Source organism: Lissotriton helveticus, chromosome 6, assembly GCF_964261635.1.
Source record: "Lissotriton helveticus chromosome 6, aLisHel1.1, whole genome shotgun sequence".
NCBI classification, from domain to species: Eukaryota; Metazoa; Chordata; class Amphibia; order Caudata; family Salamandridae; genus Lissotriton; species Lissotriton helveticus.
Genome location: NC_136067.1, coordinates 1,552,952,687 through 1,552,967,001, shown reverse-complemented (window position 1 = coordinate 1,552,967,001; position 14,315 = coordinate 1,552,952,687). Strand labels below are relative to the sequence as shown.

At 51.6% G+C, this 14,315-nt stretch overlaps 1 protein-coding gene across 1 annotated transcript in view; it reads right to left on the bottom strand.

Annotated features, from left to right (window-relative positions):
• ARFGEF3 (ARFGEF family member 3) overlaps positions 1-14,315 on the bottom strand; it is a 505,700-nt gene that overhangs the window by 19,207 nt on the left and 472,178 nt on the right. Inside the window, exon 33 of the mRNA XM_078649342.1 lies at positions 9,531-9,661. Within this exon, the coding sequence (XP_078505468.1) occupies positions 9,531-9,661 (131 nt within the window). The remainder of the gene's footprint in view (positions 1-9,530; positions 9,662-14,315) is intronic.

The following is a 14,315-nucleotide window of genomic DNA, read 5'->3' as shown; positions in this document are numbered from 1 at the left end:
TGAACCCGGGGGCGGCAGAAGGTGTCTGACTGACCACCCCTAGGTCTACCACTCCTTCAGAGAAGGGACCGAGCGATGTCGAGGGGGCCTCCGACGGGGGGGCCCTCTTCTAGAATCGTACAGCAGAGTAACTACACCACTACAAAAGTACACAACACGTAGATAGAGTTTCCAAGCTTTATCTGGCAATAAGTATCGTTTCAATATATACAGCCGATCCTGGGACCGGGAAAGTCTCGTGACAAGGGGTTAGGTAGCGGGACAGTCTTATAGATGGTCGGTGGCAAGGAGACCCTACGCACAGCTCTCAATCCTCGAGCTGGGGGGTTCCGGAAGGTTGGGCCGCGGCAGCGCCAGCAGGCTCCAAGGTGGTTACTGCGAAGATGGACCGCGGCAGCGCCAGCAGGCTCCAAGGTGGTTACAGCGACGATGGACCGCGGCAGCGCCAGCAGGCTCCAAGGTGGTTACTGCGAAGATGGACCGCGGCAGCGCCAGCAGGCTCCAAGGGGGTTACAGCGAAGAGGGGCCGCGGCAGCGCCAGCAGGCTCCAAGGTGGTTACAGCGAAGATGGACCGCGGCAGCGCCAGCAGGCTCCAAGGGGGTTACAGCGAAGATGGACCGCGGCAGCGCCAGCAGGCTCCAAGGTGGTCACAGCGAAGATGGACCGCGGCAGCGCCAGCAGGCTCCAAGGTGGTTACAGCGAAGGTGGACCGCGGCAGCGCCAGCAGGCTCCAGGTAGGGCAATAAGGTGAGTTCGTCTCAGGGTCAGCCGACAGCGTCAGCAGGGCTTCTCGACTCCGTGATACAACTCCCGTCCTACTCCGGGGCTGGCCCAGATATAGGTCTGGAGTCCTTTGATGTCCGGACCCTCTCGCCTGGGGGTCAGAGGGGCCGGGATGATGGTGTCCAGACACCCAGCAGGGGGGTGGAGCCAGCGCCCAGGGAGGCCGGAGGGCGATCGCTACCAGGCGTCCGGGGATGGTTGGAGAGCCATCGAAACTCCCCTCTCCTTGTCTCTGGTTGAGTGGCCACTCTACCACCCGGAGGTTCTTGGTGCCTCGATGGCGGGCTCGCTGGGGCTGGGGTCGCGGCTGGGCCGGAACCACGTGCCTGTGACGTGATGGGCCCAAGATGGCGTCGGGCCTGGAATGTGGGTCCTTGGTGGGCACCGGACCGGTAACGCTGGGGCGGCCCAAGGGTGCCGTGACAGTGGTGGTGGGCCGCCGGGGGGCGGATCGGGTGGTTTGTAGGTCGTGCAGAGGTGTGCCCAGGGCCGACCCGGGCTGGGTGGAGGGCCGATGTCGTCCGGGGCCCGCCATGCGGGAGGGGTAGGACCACGCCACGAGGCCGGGTCCAACACACGTCCCCTCCAGCTGAAGGCAGGGGAGAGTCACCCATCTTCTTGGGGATTCTCCTCGCCAAGGCGGAAGAATCTGGAGAGGCCGCCAGCGTTGGCGTGGTCGTTGCCAGGGCGATGTTCCACGGTGAAGTTCATCCCTTGGAGGGAGATGGACAAACGCAGCAACTTCGGGTTCTCGCCTCGCATCTGCATCAACCACCGCAGGGGCCGGTGGTCGGTCTGTACTCGGAAGTGGGTGCCGAAGAGGTAGGGCCGGAGCTTCTTTAGGGCCCATACGACGGCGAAGGCTTCCCTCTCGATGGTGCTCCATCGTTGTTCTCTAGCCAGCAGGCGCCGGCTGATGAAGGCTACCGGACGGTCGACTCTGTTAGAGGTCATTTGGGAGAGGACGGCCCCAACGCCATGTTCCGAAGTGTCAGTTTGGACGATGAACTCTCGGCTGTAGTCGGGGGCCTGGAGCACCGGGGCGGTGCACATTGCAGTTTTGAGGGTCTCAAAGGCTACTTGGCACTCGGGGGTCCAGTGCACCTTCGGGGGTAGTCTCTTGGAGGTTAGTTCTGTGAGGGGCCCCACAATGCTTCCATAGTCTTTTATGAACCGCCGATAGTAGCCCGTGAGCCCCAGGAAGGCTCGGACGGCGGTCTGGGTGACGGGGGGTTCCCAGGCCTGGATGGCGTCGATCTTGGGTTGAAGGGGAGCCACTTGGCCACTCCCCACTTGGTGTCCCAGATAGGTCACGGACCCTTGACCGATCTGGCACTTGCTGGCTTTTATTGTTAGTCCAGCCCGTTGGAGGGCCGTCAGGACCTTCCAGAGGTGGGACAGGTGTTCATCCCACTGAAGGCTGTACACGGCAATGTCGTCGAGATAGGCGGCACTGAACTCTTCCAGCCCCGCCAGCACCATATTCACGAGTCTCTGGAAGGTGGCCGGGGCGTTCTTCATGCCGAAGGGCATCACTTTGAACTGGTAGTGGCCATCCCGGGTCGAGAACGCGGACCGTTCCTGGGCTCCTGGCGTGAGGCCGATTTGCCAGTATCCGGCCGTGAGGTCGAAGGTGCTGAGGTACCTGGCGGCTCCCAGGCGATCGATCAGTTCATCCGCCCTGGGGATGGGATGGGCGTCGGTCCTGGTGACTGCATTCAGCCCCCGGTAGTCGACACAGAACCGCAGCTCCGGGGGCACTCCGGGGGCGGCGGCCTTAGGGACCAGGACGACGGGACTGGCCCATGGACTGTCTGAGGGTTCGACTACCCCTAGGGCTAGCATTTTGGAAACTTCGGATTGGATGCAGGCCCGCACTCGGTCGGGGACTCGGTAGGCTCGGTGCCGCACGGGCGGACTGTCCCCAGTGTCAACGTTGTGAACACACCACTGTGTGACCCCGGGGGTGAGGGAAAATAAGTTCGCAAATTGACCCAGCAGTTTCTGGCAGTCCTGGCGCTGCTTGGGGGTCAGCGTGGGAGAGAGGGAGACCCCCTCGACCGAACCATCTTTCTCGGAGGTGCTCAGGAGGTCTGGTAGAGGCTCGGAGTCATCCTCTGCTCCGTCATCGGTAGCCAACAACAGGCTCAGTTCGGTGCGGACAAAGTGGGGCTTGAGCCGGTTGGCGTGTAGGACCCGGAGGGGGTTCCGGGGGGACTCCATGTCCACTAGGTAGGTGACGGGGCTCTTGCGCTCCACCACACGGAAGGGCCCTGTCCATTTGTCCTGGAGGGCGCCAGGGTCGACTGGGGACATGACCCAGACCTGTTGGCCCGGCTCGAATTCAATGGACGAGGCGTTTTCATCATACCAGCGCTTCATTTCCTCTTGACTGGCTTTTAGGTTGGTTTCGGCCAGTTCCCGGAACTTCCGAGTCTGGTTGCGGAGAGTCAAGAAGTAGCGGAAAACATCGGGTGGAGCATCGGAGGGGGCCAGCTCCCAGCCTTCTTTGACCAGGCTGAGGGGGCCTCGCACAGGGTGTCCATATAATAGTTCAAAGGGGCTGAACCCCAAGGACTTCTGGGGTACCTCCCGGTAGGCGAACAGGAGGCACGGCAGCAGAACGTCCCATTTGCGCCGGAGTGGTTCTTCTAGACCCTTGATCATTCCTTTCAGGGTCCTATTAAACCGTTCTACTAGTCCATTCCCTTGAGGGTGATACGGGGTGGTGAACTTATATGCGACCCCGCACTGCTGCCATAGGGACCGCATATATTTTGATATAAAGTTTGTGCCCCGATCACTTACGACCTCTCGGGGGAAGCCGACTCTAGAGAAGATCCCCATGAGTGCTCGCCCCACTACGGGGGCTGTGATAGTCCGGAGAGGGATAGCTTCTGGGTAGCGGGTGGCATGGTCCACCAGGACGAGGATGAAGCGGTGCCCCTGAGAGGTTGGAGGATCCAGGGGCCCCACGATGTCGATCCCTACTCGCTCGAAGGGAGTGGTCACCACGGGAAACGGTTGGAGTGGGGCTTTGATTTTCCCCCCACTCTTTCCACTGGCTTGGCAGGTCGGACAGGTTCGGCAGTGGTTGTACACATCGCTGCGCATCTTCGGCCAATAAAAGTGGGTCACCAGGCGGTTGTAGGTTTTGTCCTGCCCCAGGTGCCCAGCGAGGGGCACATCATGTGCCAGATTTAAGAGAAAGCCCCTGAAGGGGAGGGGGACGACTAGCACTCGGCCGGTCCCCAGCTCGGCGATTTTCTGTTCGCTGAATAGGAGGTCCTGGTCCCAATAGACCCAGTGGGACCCCAAGGGGGTTCCTGTGGCTTGGGTGGCGGCTTGTTGTCGGAGTCCCTCAAGGGAAGGACAGGTCCTTTGTTCCTGACGGAACTGCTCATGGGTGGGGCCCCCTTCTTGGCGCCACTGGGCTAGTTCGGGAAGGGGCCCGAGCTCGGAAAGTTCTTCATGGCTGGGGCCCCGCGGCCCCAGTTCGGGTTCGGTTGTGGCAGTGGCGGGTGGCGGAGGTGCCGGCCATTCCGGTTCTTCGGGCAGATTGTCTTCGGTGGGGACGGTGTCCCGGGTGGACATGGATCGGGTCGTTACGCAAAACCATTCAGGAAGGCCTAGCATCCCCAGATGCTCTCTTCGTTCAATTTGTGCCCAGGGGGAACTTTCCAGGTCGTTCCCTAGGAGGCAGTCTACTGGGGCATCGTCTCGGACGGTGACTTTCAGCATGCCGGACACCCCTCCCCACTCGAAGGGGATGCGGGCCATCTGGCACAGGCTCTCGGAATTGTCCGCTGACCGGACAGGGCACAGAACGTGTGGCAAGATTTGTTCTGGGGTCACCAGATGGCAGCGGACGGCGGTTATGCTGGCCCCCGTGTCACGGAGAGCCTCGGCCCGGCGTCCGTTGATGGTGACCCACTGGCGGTACTTCTGGGTGTTGATCGGAATCTGGTCCCGAGGGATCATGTCTTTGTCGCCCAGGGAGGCGAGGCACATGGCCGCGGACTCCCATTCTTCTGGTTCCATAGGGACCTCTTCTTCTTCATCTCTTTCTTCGCTTAGAGCGGCGGCAGTGATTTGTCGACCGGGGGGGCCGGTGGTGCCGGGCCGTTGGTTCATGGGGCAGAGAGGGTCATTGGCATAGTGACCCAGCCGTTGGCATCTGTGGCACGTAACGTTGGGGCGTGGTCCCGGTCGGGCCGGAGGGGCCCCCCTCGGGCCGGAGGCTGGGGTAGCGGAGGCGGGCGAAGACCCTGGCGGGAGGTCTCGGCCTCGGCTGATGCCCGACCCGCCGCCTCGCGGCCGGTGGTTCCCCGGGGACCCTCGTCCGTATTCTCCTGTGGGGTTCCGGTGGACACGGGTGCTCGCCCACCGATCTGCTTCGATCGCTAGTTTTCGCGGCTCGGTCAACTTGCTGTCGAGGAGGTGTTGTCGTAGTTCAATGAAGCAGTTGTTGGAGAGGTGCTCCCATAATATCAGGTCGACCAACTGCTGGTAGGTAGTGACCTGACTGCCTTTGACCCACCCCTCGAAGGCTCTGCTAAAAAAGTTCACATATTCCACCCAAGTTGTACCCGGGATTTTTTTACAGTCTCGGAACCTCTGCCGGTACATCTCGGGGGTGAGTCCGTAGCGTGTGAGTAGGGCCATTTTCATGTGTTCATAGGAAGTCATTTCGGTGTCAGGGAGTTCCAGCAGGGCGTCCCTCCCTTCGTTGACGAACTTTCCCCACAGGCCGGCGCCCCAGTCCTTCAGGGGCACCCGATGGGCGGTCATGGCCACCTCGTAGGCTTTGAACCACTGTTGGATGTCGTCGTTCTTGTAGTATTCTTTGACTACATCTTTCGGTAGGTGAACCTTGGTGTCCACGGGAGGGGCCGAGGTCTTGGCCCCGGCTGTGCTATCTTCGCTTAGTTTGGCTTTGATTTCGAGTTCTTTCAGGCCTCGTTCGTGTTCATAGGCTAATCGTTTTTCTTCGAGGTCACGTTGTCTCCGTTTTTCTTCTAGATCCCCCTCCAGCCGTAGTTGCTCGAGGGCTATCTTTCTCTCTGCTAGCTGGAGTTCTCCGTCTAACCGGAGTCGTGCAAGCTCCAATTCGTGTAGCCGGTTGCGCTCTCGTTCTCGAGCGTCTTCATAGATGAGGTCCGCGTTTAGGGTTGCGGTTCTTTCCCCCGTCGGGGGTGCGCTGGTTTTCGGTTGTCCATTCGGACTATTCTCCTCTTGGGGTGGCCCGTCTCGGGTTTCCACCCAGGCTTGTAGGGCCGATTTGAAGTCCTCTTTTGTATTCAGGCCAGTGGTAGCGATACCCATATCTTTACAGAATTGTTTTAGTTCTTTGTGGCTGTATTCTTCCATCTTTTCTTTCTGGAATTCGGCAGATGGATTTGTTCCTTGGGTCGTCATGGTCTCCGTGTGTTTTTTCGCTGTAGCGGGAAGATCCTTCTCTGTACGATTCTGCGTGAGCTCGGATCGCAGCGCCTGCCACCAATGTTAGAAAGGCGAACCCGGGGGCGGCAGAAGGTGTCTGACTGACCACCCCTAGGTCTACCCCTCCTTCAGAGAAGGGACCGAGCGATGTCGAGGGGGCCTCCGACGGGGGGGGCCTCTTCTAGAATCGTACAGCAGAGTAACTACACCACTACAAAAGTACACAACACGTAGATAGAGTTTCCAAGCTTTATCTGGCAATAAGTATCGTTTCAATATATACAGCCGATCCTGGGACCGGGAAAGTCTCGTGGCAAGGGGTCAGGTAGCGGGACAGTCTTATAGATGGTCGGTGGCAAGGAGACCCTACGCACAGCTCTCAATCCTCGAGCTGGGGGGTTCCGGAAGGTTGGGCCACGGCAGCGCCAGCAGGCTCCAAGGTGGTTACTGCGAAGATGGACCGCGGCAGCGCCAGCAAGCTCCAAGGTGGTTACAGCGACGATGGACCGCGGCAGCGCCAGCAGGCTCCAAGGTGGTTACTGCGAAGATGGACCGCGGCAGCGCCAGCAGGCTCCAAGGGGGTTACAGCGAAGAGGGGCCGCGGCAGCGCCAGCAGGCTCCAAGGTGGTTACAGCGAAGATGGACCGCGGCAGCGCCAGCAGGCTCCAAGGGGGTTACAGCGAAGATGGACCGCGGCAGCGCCAGCAGGCTCCAAGCTGGTTACAGCGAAGATGGACCGCGGCAGCGCCAGCAGGCTCCAAGGTGGTTACAGCGAAGGTGGACCGCGGCAGCGCCAGCAGGCTCCAGGTAGGGCAATAAGGTGAGTTTGTCTCAGGGTCAGCCGACAGCGTCAGCAGGGCTTCTCGACTCCGTGATACAACTCCCGTCCTACTCCGGGGCTGGCCCAGATATAGGTCTGGAGTCCTTTGATGTCCGGACCCTCTCGCCTGGGGGTCAGAGGGGCCGGGATGATGGTGTCCAGACACCCAGCAGGGGGGTGAAGCCAGCGCCCAGGGAGGCCGGAGGGCGATCGCTACCAGGCGTCCGGGGATGGTTGGAGAGCCATCGAAACTCCCCTCTCCTTGTCTCTGGTTGAGTGGCCACTCTACCACCCGGAGGTTCTTGGTGCCTCGATGGCGGGCTCGCTGGGGCTGGGGTCGCGGCTGGGCCGGGACCACGTGCCTGTGACGTGATGGGCCCAAGATGGCGTCGGGCCTGGAATGTGGGTCCTTGGTGGGCACCGGACCGGTAACGCTGGGGCGGCCCAAGGATGCCGTGACAGTGGTGGTGGGCCACCAAGGGGCGGATCGGGTGGTTTGTAGGTCGTGCAGAGGTGTGCCCAGGGCCGACCCGGGCTGGGTGGAGGGCCGATGTCGTCCGGGGCCCGCCATGCGGGAGGGGTAGGACCACGCCACGAGGCCGGGTCCAACACCCTCATTGTCGAAGTGAGCGGTGAGTGCCTAACGACAAGCAAATCGCAAGGTTCAAGCACTACATTAAAAGAATCGACATTTGCCGATGAGTCATATGGGCTGGGAGCCTCTATTTTCAGATCGTCTCTCTGGAAGTAATAATGCCTTTTATTGGGCCCAAACAAACAACATATCGAGTTATAATTATATGTATTAGCTTTTTATACTTTCCATATACTTGCTACCCAGGAGTGAATCTGTGCATCAGTTTAATGTTAAAAATATGGTGAACTGGATGTAGCAATTGGACAGCGGTCCAGATAACACTGTGAAATTATCATCCATAAGCTGTTCTGATTGGACGCCTGCAGCCAATCAGAATAGTCTGAAAGCATGGGAAAATGCATCAATGTGTTAGAGCCCTTTCAACTAATCACAATAGGTCAATATGTTAGGACCAATCTGACTGGCTGCTGGCGGCGAATCAGAATCATTGTGGACATTCCACACCGTCCTGAACCACGTCTTGGGAGGTGCAGGATGCCTGAACATCTGTGATTATCTGTGTTTGAGCAAAAAAAACACCCTTTTACTAGTTTGCCTGAAGATCAGATTTTGTTTATTTGCTTATCCCATATTTCCTCTGCCGACAGCAAAAAAAAAAAACAAATGTAATCGTGAATCGCTTTATGGTCAACTTTTTTGCCTGCCCTATGCACAAGGCGGCTGAGCACATATCTGAAGCGCGATCTGCTTTACAATTCATCCATTATACAAGTCTCTTTTAAAGTCATTTTAAATAATCGCTGTTCACATGCGAGTTTCTCTAACCCAAGATCATTGCTATCCTTAAGTCTCTGTTCCATTACACGGAGGAGCTTTTTGCAACTGTCTGCATTCAAGCCCTACTTGTGTCCTGTGCTTTCTTGATGTAAAGACCTCAGCAAGCTCCTCAAAATGTGGTCTGGCCACTTCTGTGGTAGCATGTCCTCGTACACGATTGCACTCTCGAATATAGTACGCAAGAATATCGAGGCCAGAATATTGAGAGACAAAATATCGAAAGGTAAGAAGGACAGAAAGAAATACAGATATACTATTCTTAACTCCATAGGTATGTATGTTGATGATACGTAAGATCACTATCTTGGCTGGCTAGCCAAGCCCCCTATGTATTTCTATTATTTATTATAAATGTTTATATAATATATATATATATATTATAACATTGTTTATTATGTTATTTAAAGTTCAAGTACCAGATGTAACGTTGTAACACTGCTTAACCTCATGTAAAGCGCTTTGATACCTCCGGGTCTAGCCAGCGCTATATAAAACTCTTCAAATAAATAAATAAATAAGATACATATATGTGGTGTTAGGTATAGAAACTCTATACATACTTACCTTTAGATATCTTGCCCGATATTCAGGAGCCACACCTGGTACACTCCATCAATGCATAACCATAACATTCATCGCCTAGTCTAAGCTGTCACTACACACCCGTGCTTAATTTGAGCCGGTGGTTTCGGGTGCTCGGCAGCAGCACTGCCTTCTCAACACCGGCACTTTTGACAGCCGCCACAAGGTGGCGGTATCTGGCTAATTTGGAGATCACCACAACAACAGGTAATTATTCATTCAATACACATTAAAAATGACTATTGGCTGTTGCTCAAGCCATTCTTAAAGGTTTTAGGGCCTGAAATAGTCCAAATTGTCACACTAGTAGACGTGTGACAGTTAGAAGTTGTATTGTTATTATCGGTGGCAGCATGGCAGGGGCATACCAGAGCCCTGGCACTTAGTTTATTTTACAAATTAAGCACTGCTACACACTATACAGTAGGACAGCAGCACGCAGGTGTGATACGGCACACAGGGCATACCTTTTCTGTGTGTGCCCATTAGGCTTTTCATCCTGTGGCAGCTCAATAATAAGCACACAGGACTGAGCATGTTCAAATCCCTCCTTGTGGTTGGGCGTCTTCGGGGAGCACTGGGTATCCAGCATGAAGACCTGAGAAACAAAAGGCAGTTCTCCATTAACAGTTGGTACTTACATATGGATGCTATTGCCAAGTCTGCAATCGTCGTCATTTTTCAGCATCCTGTTAAGGGTAGGCAGTAGAGCCAGTCGCGCCAGGTGTGTTGCCTGTTAAGTTTGTGTTTCATATATTCAACAGCTAATGACTTAACTAGCAGATTACGTTTTTACCTCTGTAACACACCTCGAACTCTTTTAAGGGGCAAGTGGGTTCACGATTGAGCACGACAAGTAGGGAAAATTCATGGTGATTGTTATATTCAGTAATAACTTGACAAGAGACGCCCATCTATACACGAACTACTAAGTTTTTACCAGGCACCTACCTTTCGGTTCACCTTAAACTGCAGACTCACAGTCTTTCACACTTGGTAGGGGCACCTGTCTTTTTACACTTAGCCTCGAGCCATTTGCAGTACTTTAGAAGATTTGAACATATGACTACGACCACCTCCCAAGGTAAGAGCGCTACAAATCATTACACTGGTTGATCTAGTTATCAGGCTTTATGAGAGAGGCAATAGATTGCCTCTATACATTGGGCAAACAATATGATTAACCACACTCCTTCTTTTATTAAACCACTATCAATTCAATTCAGTTGTTTGTTGACTTGCTTTATTGTTACGTATAAGAAAACTCAATAAAAACAGAATAGTATGGGGAAAATGGGATGTGGAGGTACTTCCCAACTATATCATGTCCTTATAGGTAATGCCCCATAGACACTGGAATTGCTTCAACAGAAAAGAGAGGAATGGATTAGGGAACTGGAGTAGGTTGAGTGGTGGGATGCATGTATGGCCCCTAGAGAGCAAGCGATTTCAGCCCGCTTGCATTTTGTATTACCTACACCAAAGCTATATAACTCCCCAACGACCGGTTTACAAAGGTATCCGTTCAGATGCTAGATGTGCCCGCTGTGAATCTCAGCCGGCAGCCGGGTTGACAGCCGGCGGCGTTCTTACACGGATTCACTCCGCGAACGATCCCAGCCCGAGCACGGCCCTGCCTGATCCCGACGGACTCGCTCCAAGCCGGACGCACTCGCGCGGCTTCTCTCGGATTCAATTACTGTGGATATATCCTAAATCGTCACGGACTGTTCCCCAGCCGGACGCTTTTTCATTACGGCAATCTGATTGTACTACACTGGTCTACGGCTCCCTTGGACCCCCACCACTATCGCCCTGACATCCATTGTTACTCACACGGGTGTGTGCCCCTCCTGTCCTGATGAAGACCCTCCGGCAAGACAAATATTGATGTCTGCATTCTCGAACAGGGTCGAAACGTCGACATACGTCTACCTTCCATCGCCAACTCCATTCCCTACTACTTTCATTAATTGAACTCTTTGGAGTATGGCTTTTTGTGAATAACCCATGAACTTTTTTGTCTCATCCCAATGTACAGTTTTTGTAACATTATTGAATGATTGACAATTGTTGATTTTACTGTCTATTTTGAAATCTCACTTTGTCCTTCACCATTTCCCCACAACCACCATCACTTCCCTCCCCTCCCGCTCTCGGGGCACCATGTAAATTACTGGTTACTATATATACTAATTGCATATTCAAATGCGTATTCCCATTGTGAAGTAAAACAGTGCGAGTTCAAGTTATGTTTCTTTGATTATTTTACATGGTTGTGTCTACATTTCCTACTGTGACTGGGACCCCTCTCTCTTCACTGTGTGAATCTCAGACAGCAGATTTCTTTAACATGGTGTGGCAATGCATGCAGATAACTCGTTATTGGTCCTGGATTAGCGCTACCCTCTCTACCATCCTTGCTACACTGATCCAACTGACCATAAAGATGGCACTACTGGGTATAATGGACAACTTTGGGGAATCCCGTGGTGATAGAACTCTGGTCGGACTGGCGACCCTGGTGGCCAAAAGTGATATAGCACAATCTTGGAAACAAACCAACCCGCCGAAATTGAAGCTATGGCAGCGTGGTATGGATTGGTGTGCTGAGCAGGAGAAACCGATCCATATTGCCAGGGGAAGTCCGAATAAGTTCTCAAAACTATGGGGAAAATTGTAGGAGTATTATGGGTTGTCCTCAACATTTCATTCTTTGCATTTTAATGTGGTTTGATTTGCAGGGGAGGTGGGTGGGAGAGGGGAGGGACTGGCATCGAAAATGAGAAGCTTTATTTTTGTTCAAGATTTCCTAATTTATTTGAATTCCACTAACCAAAACCAAATAACATTTATACAAAATAGAACAGAATAGTTTAAAAACCGTAACTAAACTTTTAACAAGAAATTATTTTTATGAACATTCACAAATATTTTTAGGCTAGTCCTTTTCTCCAATCAATGTATCATACCTCCTCTGATTTGTGAAGTCTCAACCAGCTCCACTTTGCACCTGGATCCATTAATCCTGATTCAACCAAAAGATGCCATATTTTTCATCCAACCTTCACTCAACCAAAGTTAAACAACTCACAGTTCCCATTAGGTGGCCATTTAGACAGTTCCTATTAAAACTACCACCAGAGATATACACAGGAAAGAGAACCCGATCTTAAGATTGCATCCCAAAAAGCAAAACTAAACTTGGTATTCATTTAGAACAAAAATGATACACAGTGATAATTTCCCCCACCCACTAACAGTATCATGTCCTGATATCTATCTCTTTCTATCTCTCTCTGTCTCGCTCTCTCTCTCTCTATATATATATATATATTTATTTGCCACCAAATTACCGGGCGTTCCCTGTAATTAATTGTTCACCAACTTGAATTATACTCGCACTCCACCAGGATGATTTTCTAAAGCAGGTTTATTATTAACCAACGCGTTTCAATCTTTCGATCTTGCTCACGGTTACAAACATTTGTCCCTTGTTAATTTCCACATTTATACCAGATAATCATGCTTGCATTATTAGGATGCATTATGGTGCTGGTAGTTACATCAGTCATTTAAGCATATTTTCTTTACCAGGATACTCATACTAGCATTGTTATGATGCATTATGGTTCTGGAAGTTACATTTACAATTTCATCAATTGTTTCAATTGTTTCATGTTTACGGCAAAAAAACAAGGTATCGTGCAAGAAACTGGTTTAGGTCAATGTGTATACGTATAAATCCTTACATAATTTCATTGCGCTTATTCTGCACATGAATATGTGATCTCTAAGTGAGAAACATTCAAATTTGATTAACACCTGCAGTTTTGATGTAATTGCAAGTTTTGAGATGAAATTAATACATCACAATTTCAAAATTCAATGTGCTTTTCGTTAGTACGTATTGCGCAGTGTTAATATTATATAGGGACTAAGTGCCCTAGTTTAAAGATGTTTATACTATCTACATATTAGACCTGTATGTTTCTTGTTCCCAACCAAAGTGTCTATTCGGGTGTTAAGGGTCATCAAAGGTGCACATAAAGTTCCTCATCGCCATTTAATCCTCCAGGGATTTTTGTTTTAAATCGAATGATGATTCTTGACTCTAATCTACGTAAGGTCATCAGTCTATTTCCACCTCTTTCTTTTATAGGCACAGTTGCTAGTCCACAGTATGTCATGTCCTTCCATGTTTTTTTCTCCTTTGCATGGGTTAGCATGTGCTTGGCCATAGCATAACTTAAGTCCCTGTTCTCAATGGCTCGGATATGTTCCAATATCCTTTTGTGTAGGGGACAGATGGTGCTTTCCGATGTACCTCTTTCCACAAAAACATTGCAGTAAGTACACCACATGTGTTGTTTTACACGTGATAGTACTTTCTACCATAAAGAATTTTCCTTTCGGATCCTTTATTTTCGATAGGTTTCGTCCAACTTGGCATGCCTTGCATTGCATGCATTTGGTAAAGCCATCCAACCAATTCTTAGTCTTTTTCTTTTCTTCAAAATGGCTGTTGACCAGTTTGTCCTGTAAGGACGGTGCTTTTCTAAATGTCATTTTAGGAAACTGGCCAAGTTCTTTTCCTATGTCCGAGTCTTTTTGTAAGACATGCCAATATTTTTGTAGTACTTACCGTATTTTCTGACTTTCTTTTGAGTAGGTCAATATCATTCTGATTGGCTCCTTCATGTTTTTTCCAGTTGTTATTTCTTCTTGCGGTATCAATGTTTCAATCCGATTCTTTTTTCTTGCTCTTTGTTCACCTCGATCTATATCACATTTTTTGTATCCCCTGTTGCTGAATCTATTCGCTGTTTCTTTGAATTTCTTGTTCATTTCAATTTGGTTGGAACAATCCGATTTCGTTATTGTTCAGGATTTCCATATATTTCAGAAATTCATCATTCGGTCCATTCCATATTAAAAATAGGTCATCAATAAATCGCAGCCAGAGGATTACTCTGGCTGTTAATTGGTCATTTCCTTCTCTCCAAGCCACCAATTTCTCCCACCATCCCATCACTAGGTTGGCGTAGCTTGGAGAGAAGGAAACTCCCATTGCTGTCCCACAGATTTGGGTGTAGTGTACCTTGTTGGAAAGAAAAACATTATTGGTAAGGCACATCTGCACCATGTCGATAAGCATGTCACAGTGTTTTAATTGATCTAGAGGTTTTTGTTTCAAGAAGTACTTTACTGCTGTCAGCCCCAGTTCGTGATCTATAGAGGTGTAAAGAGAT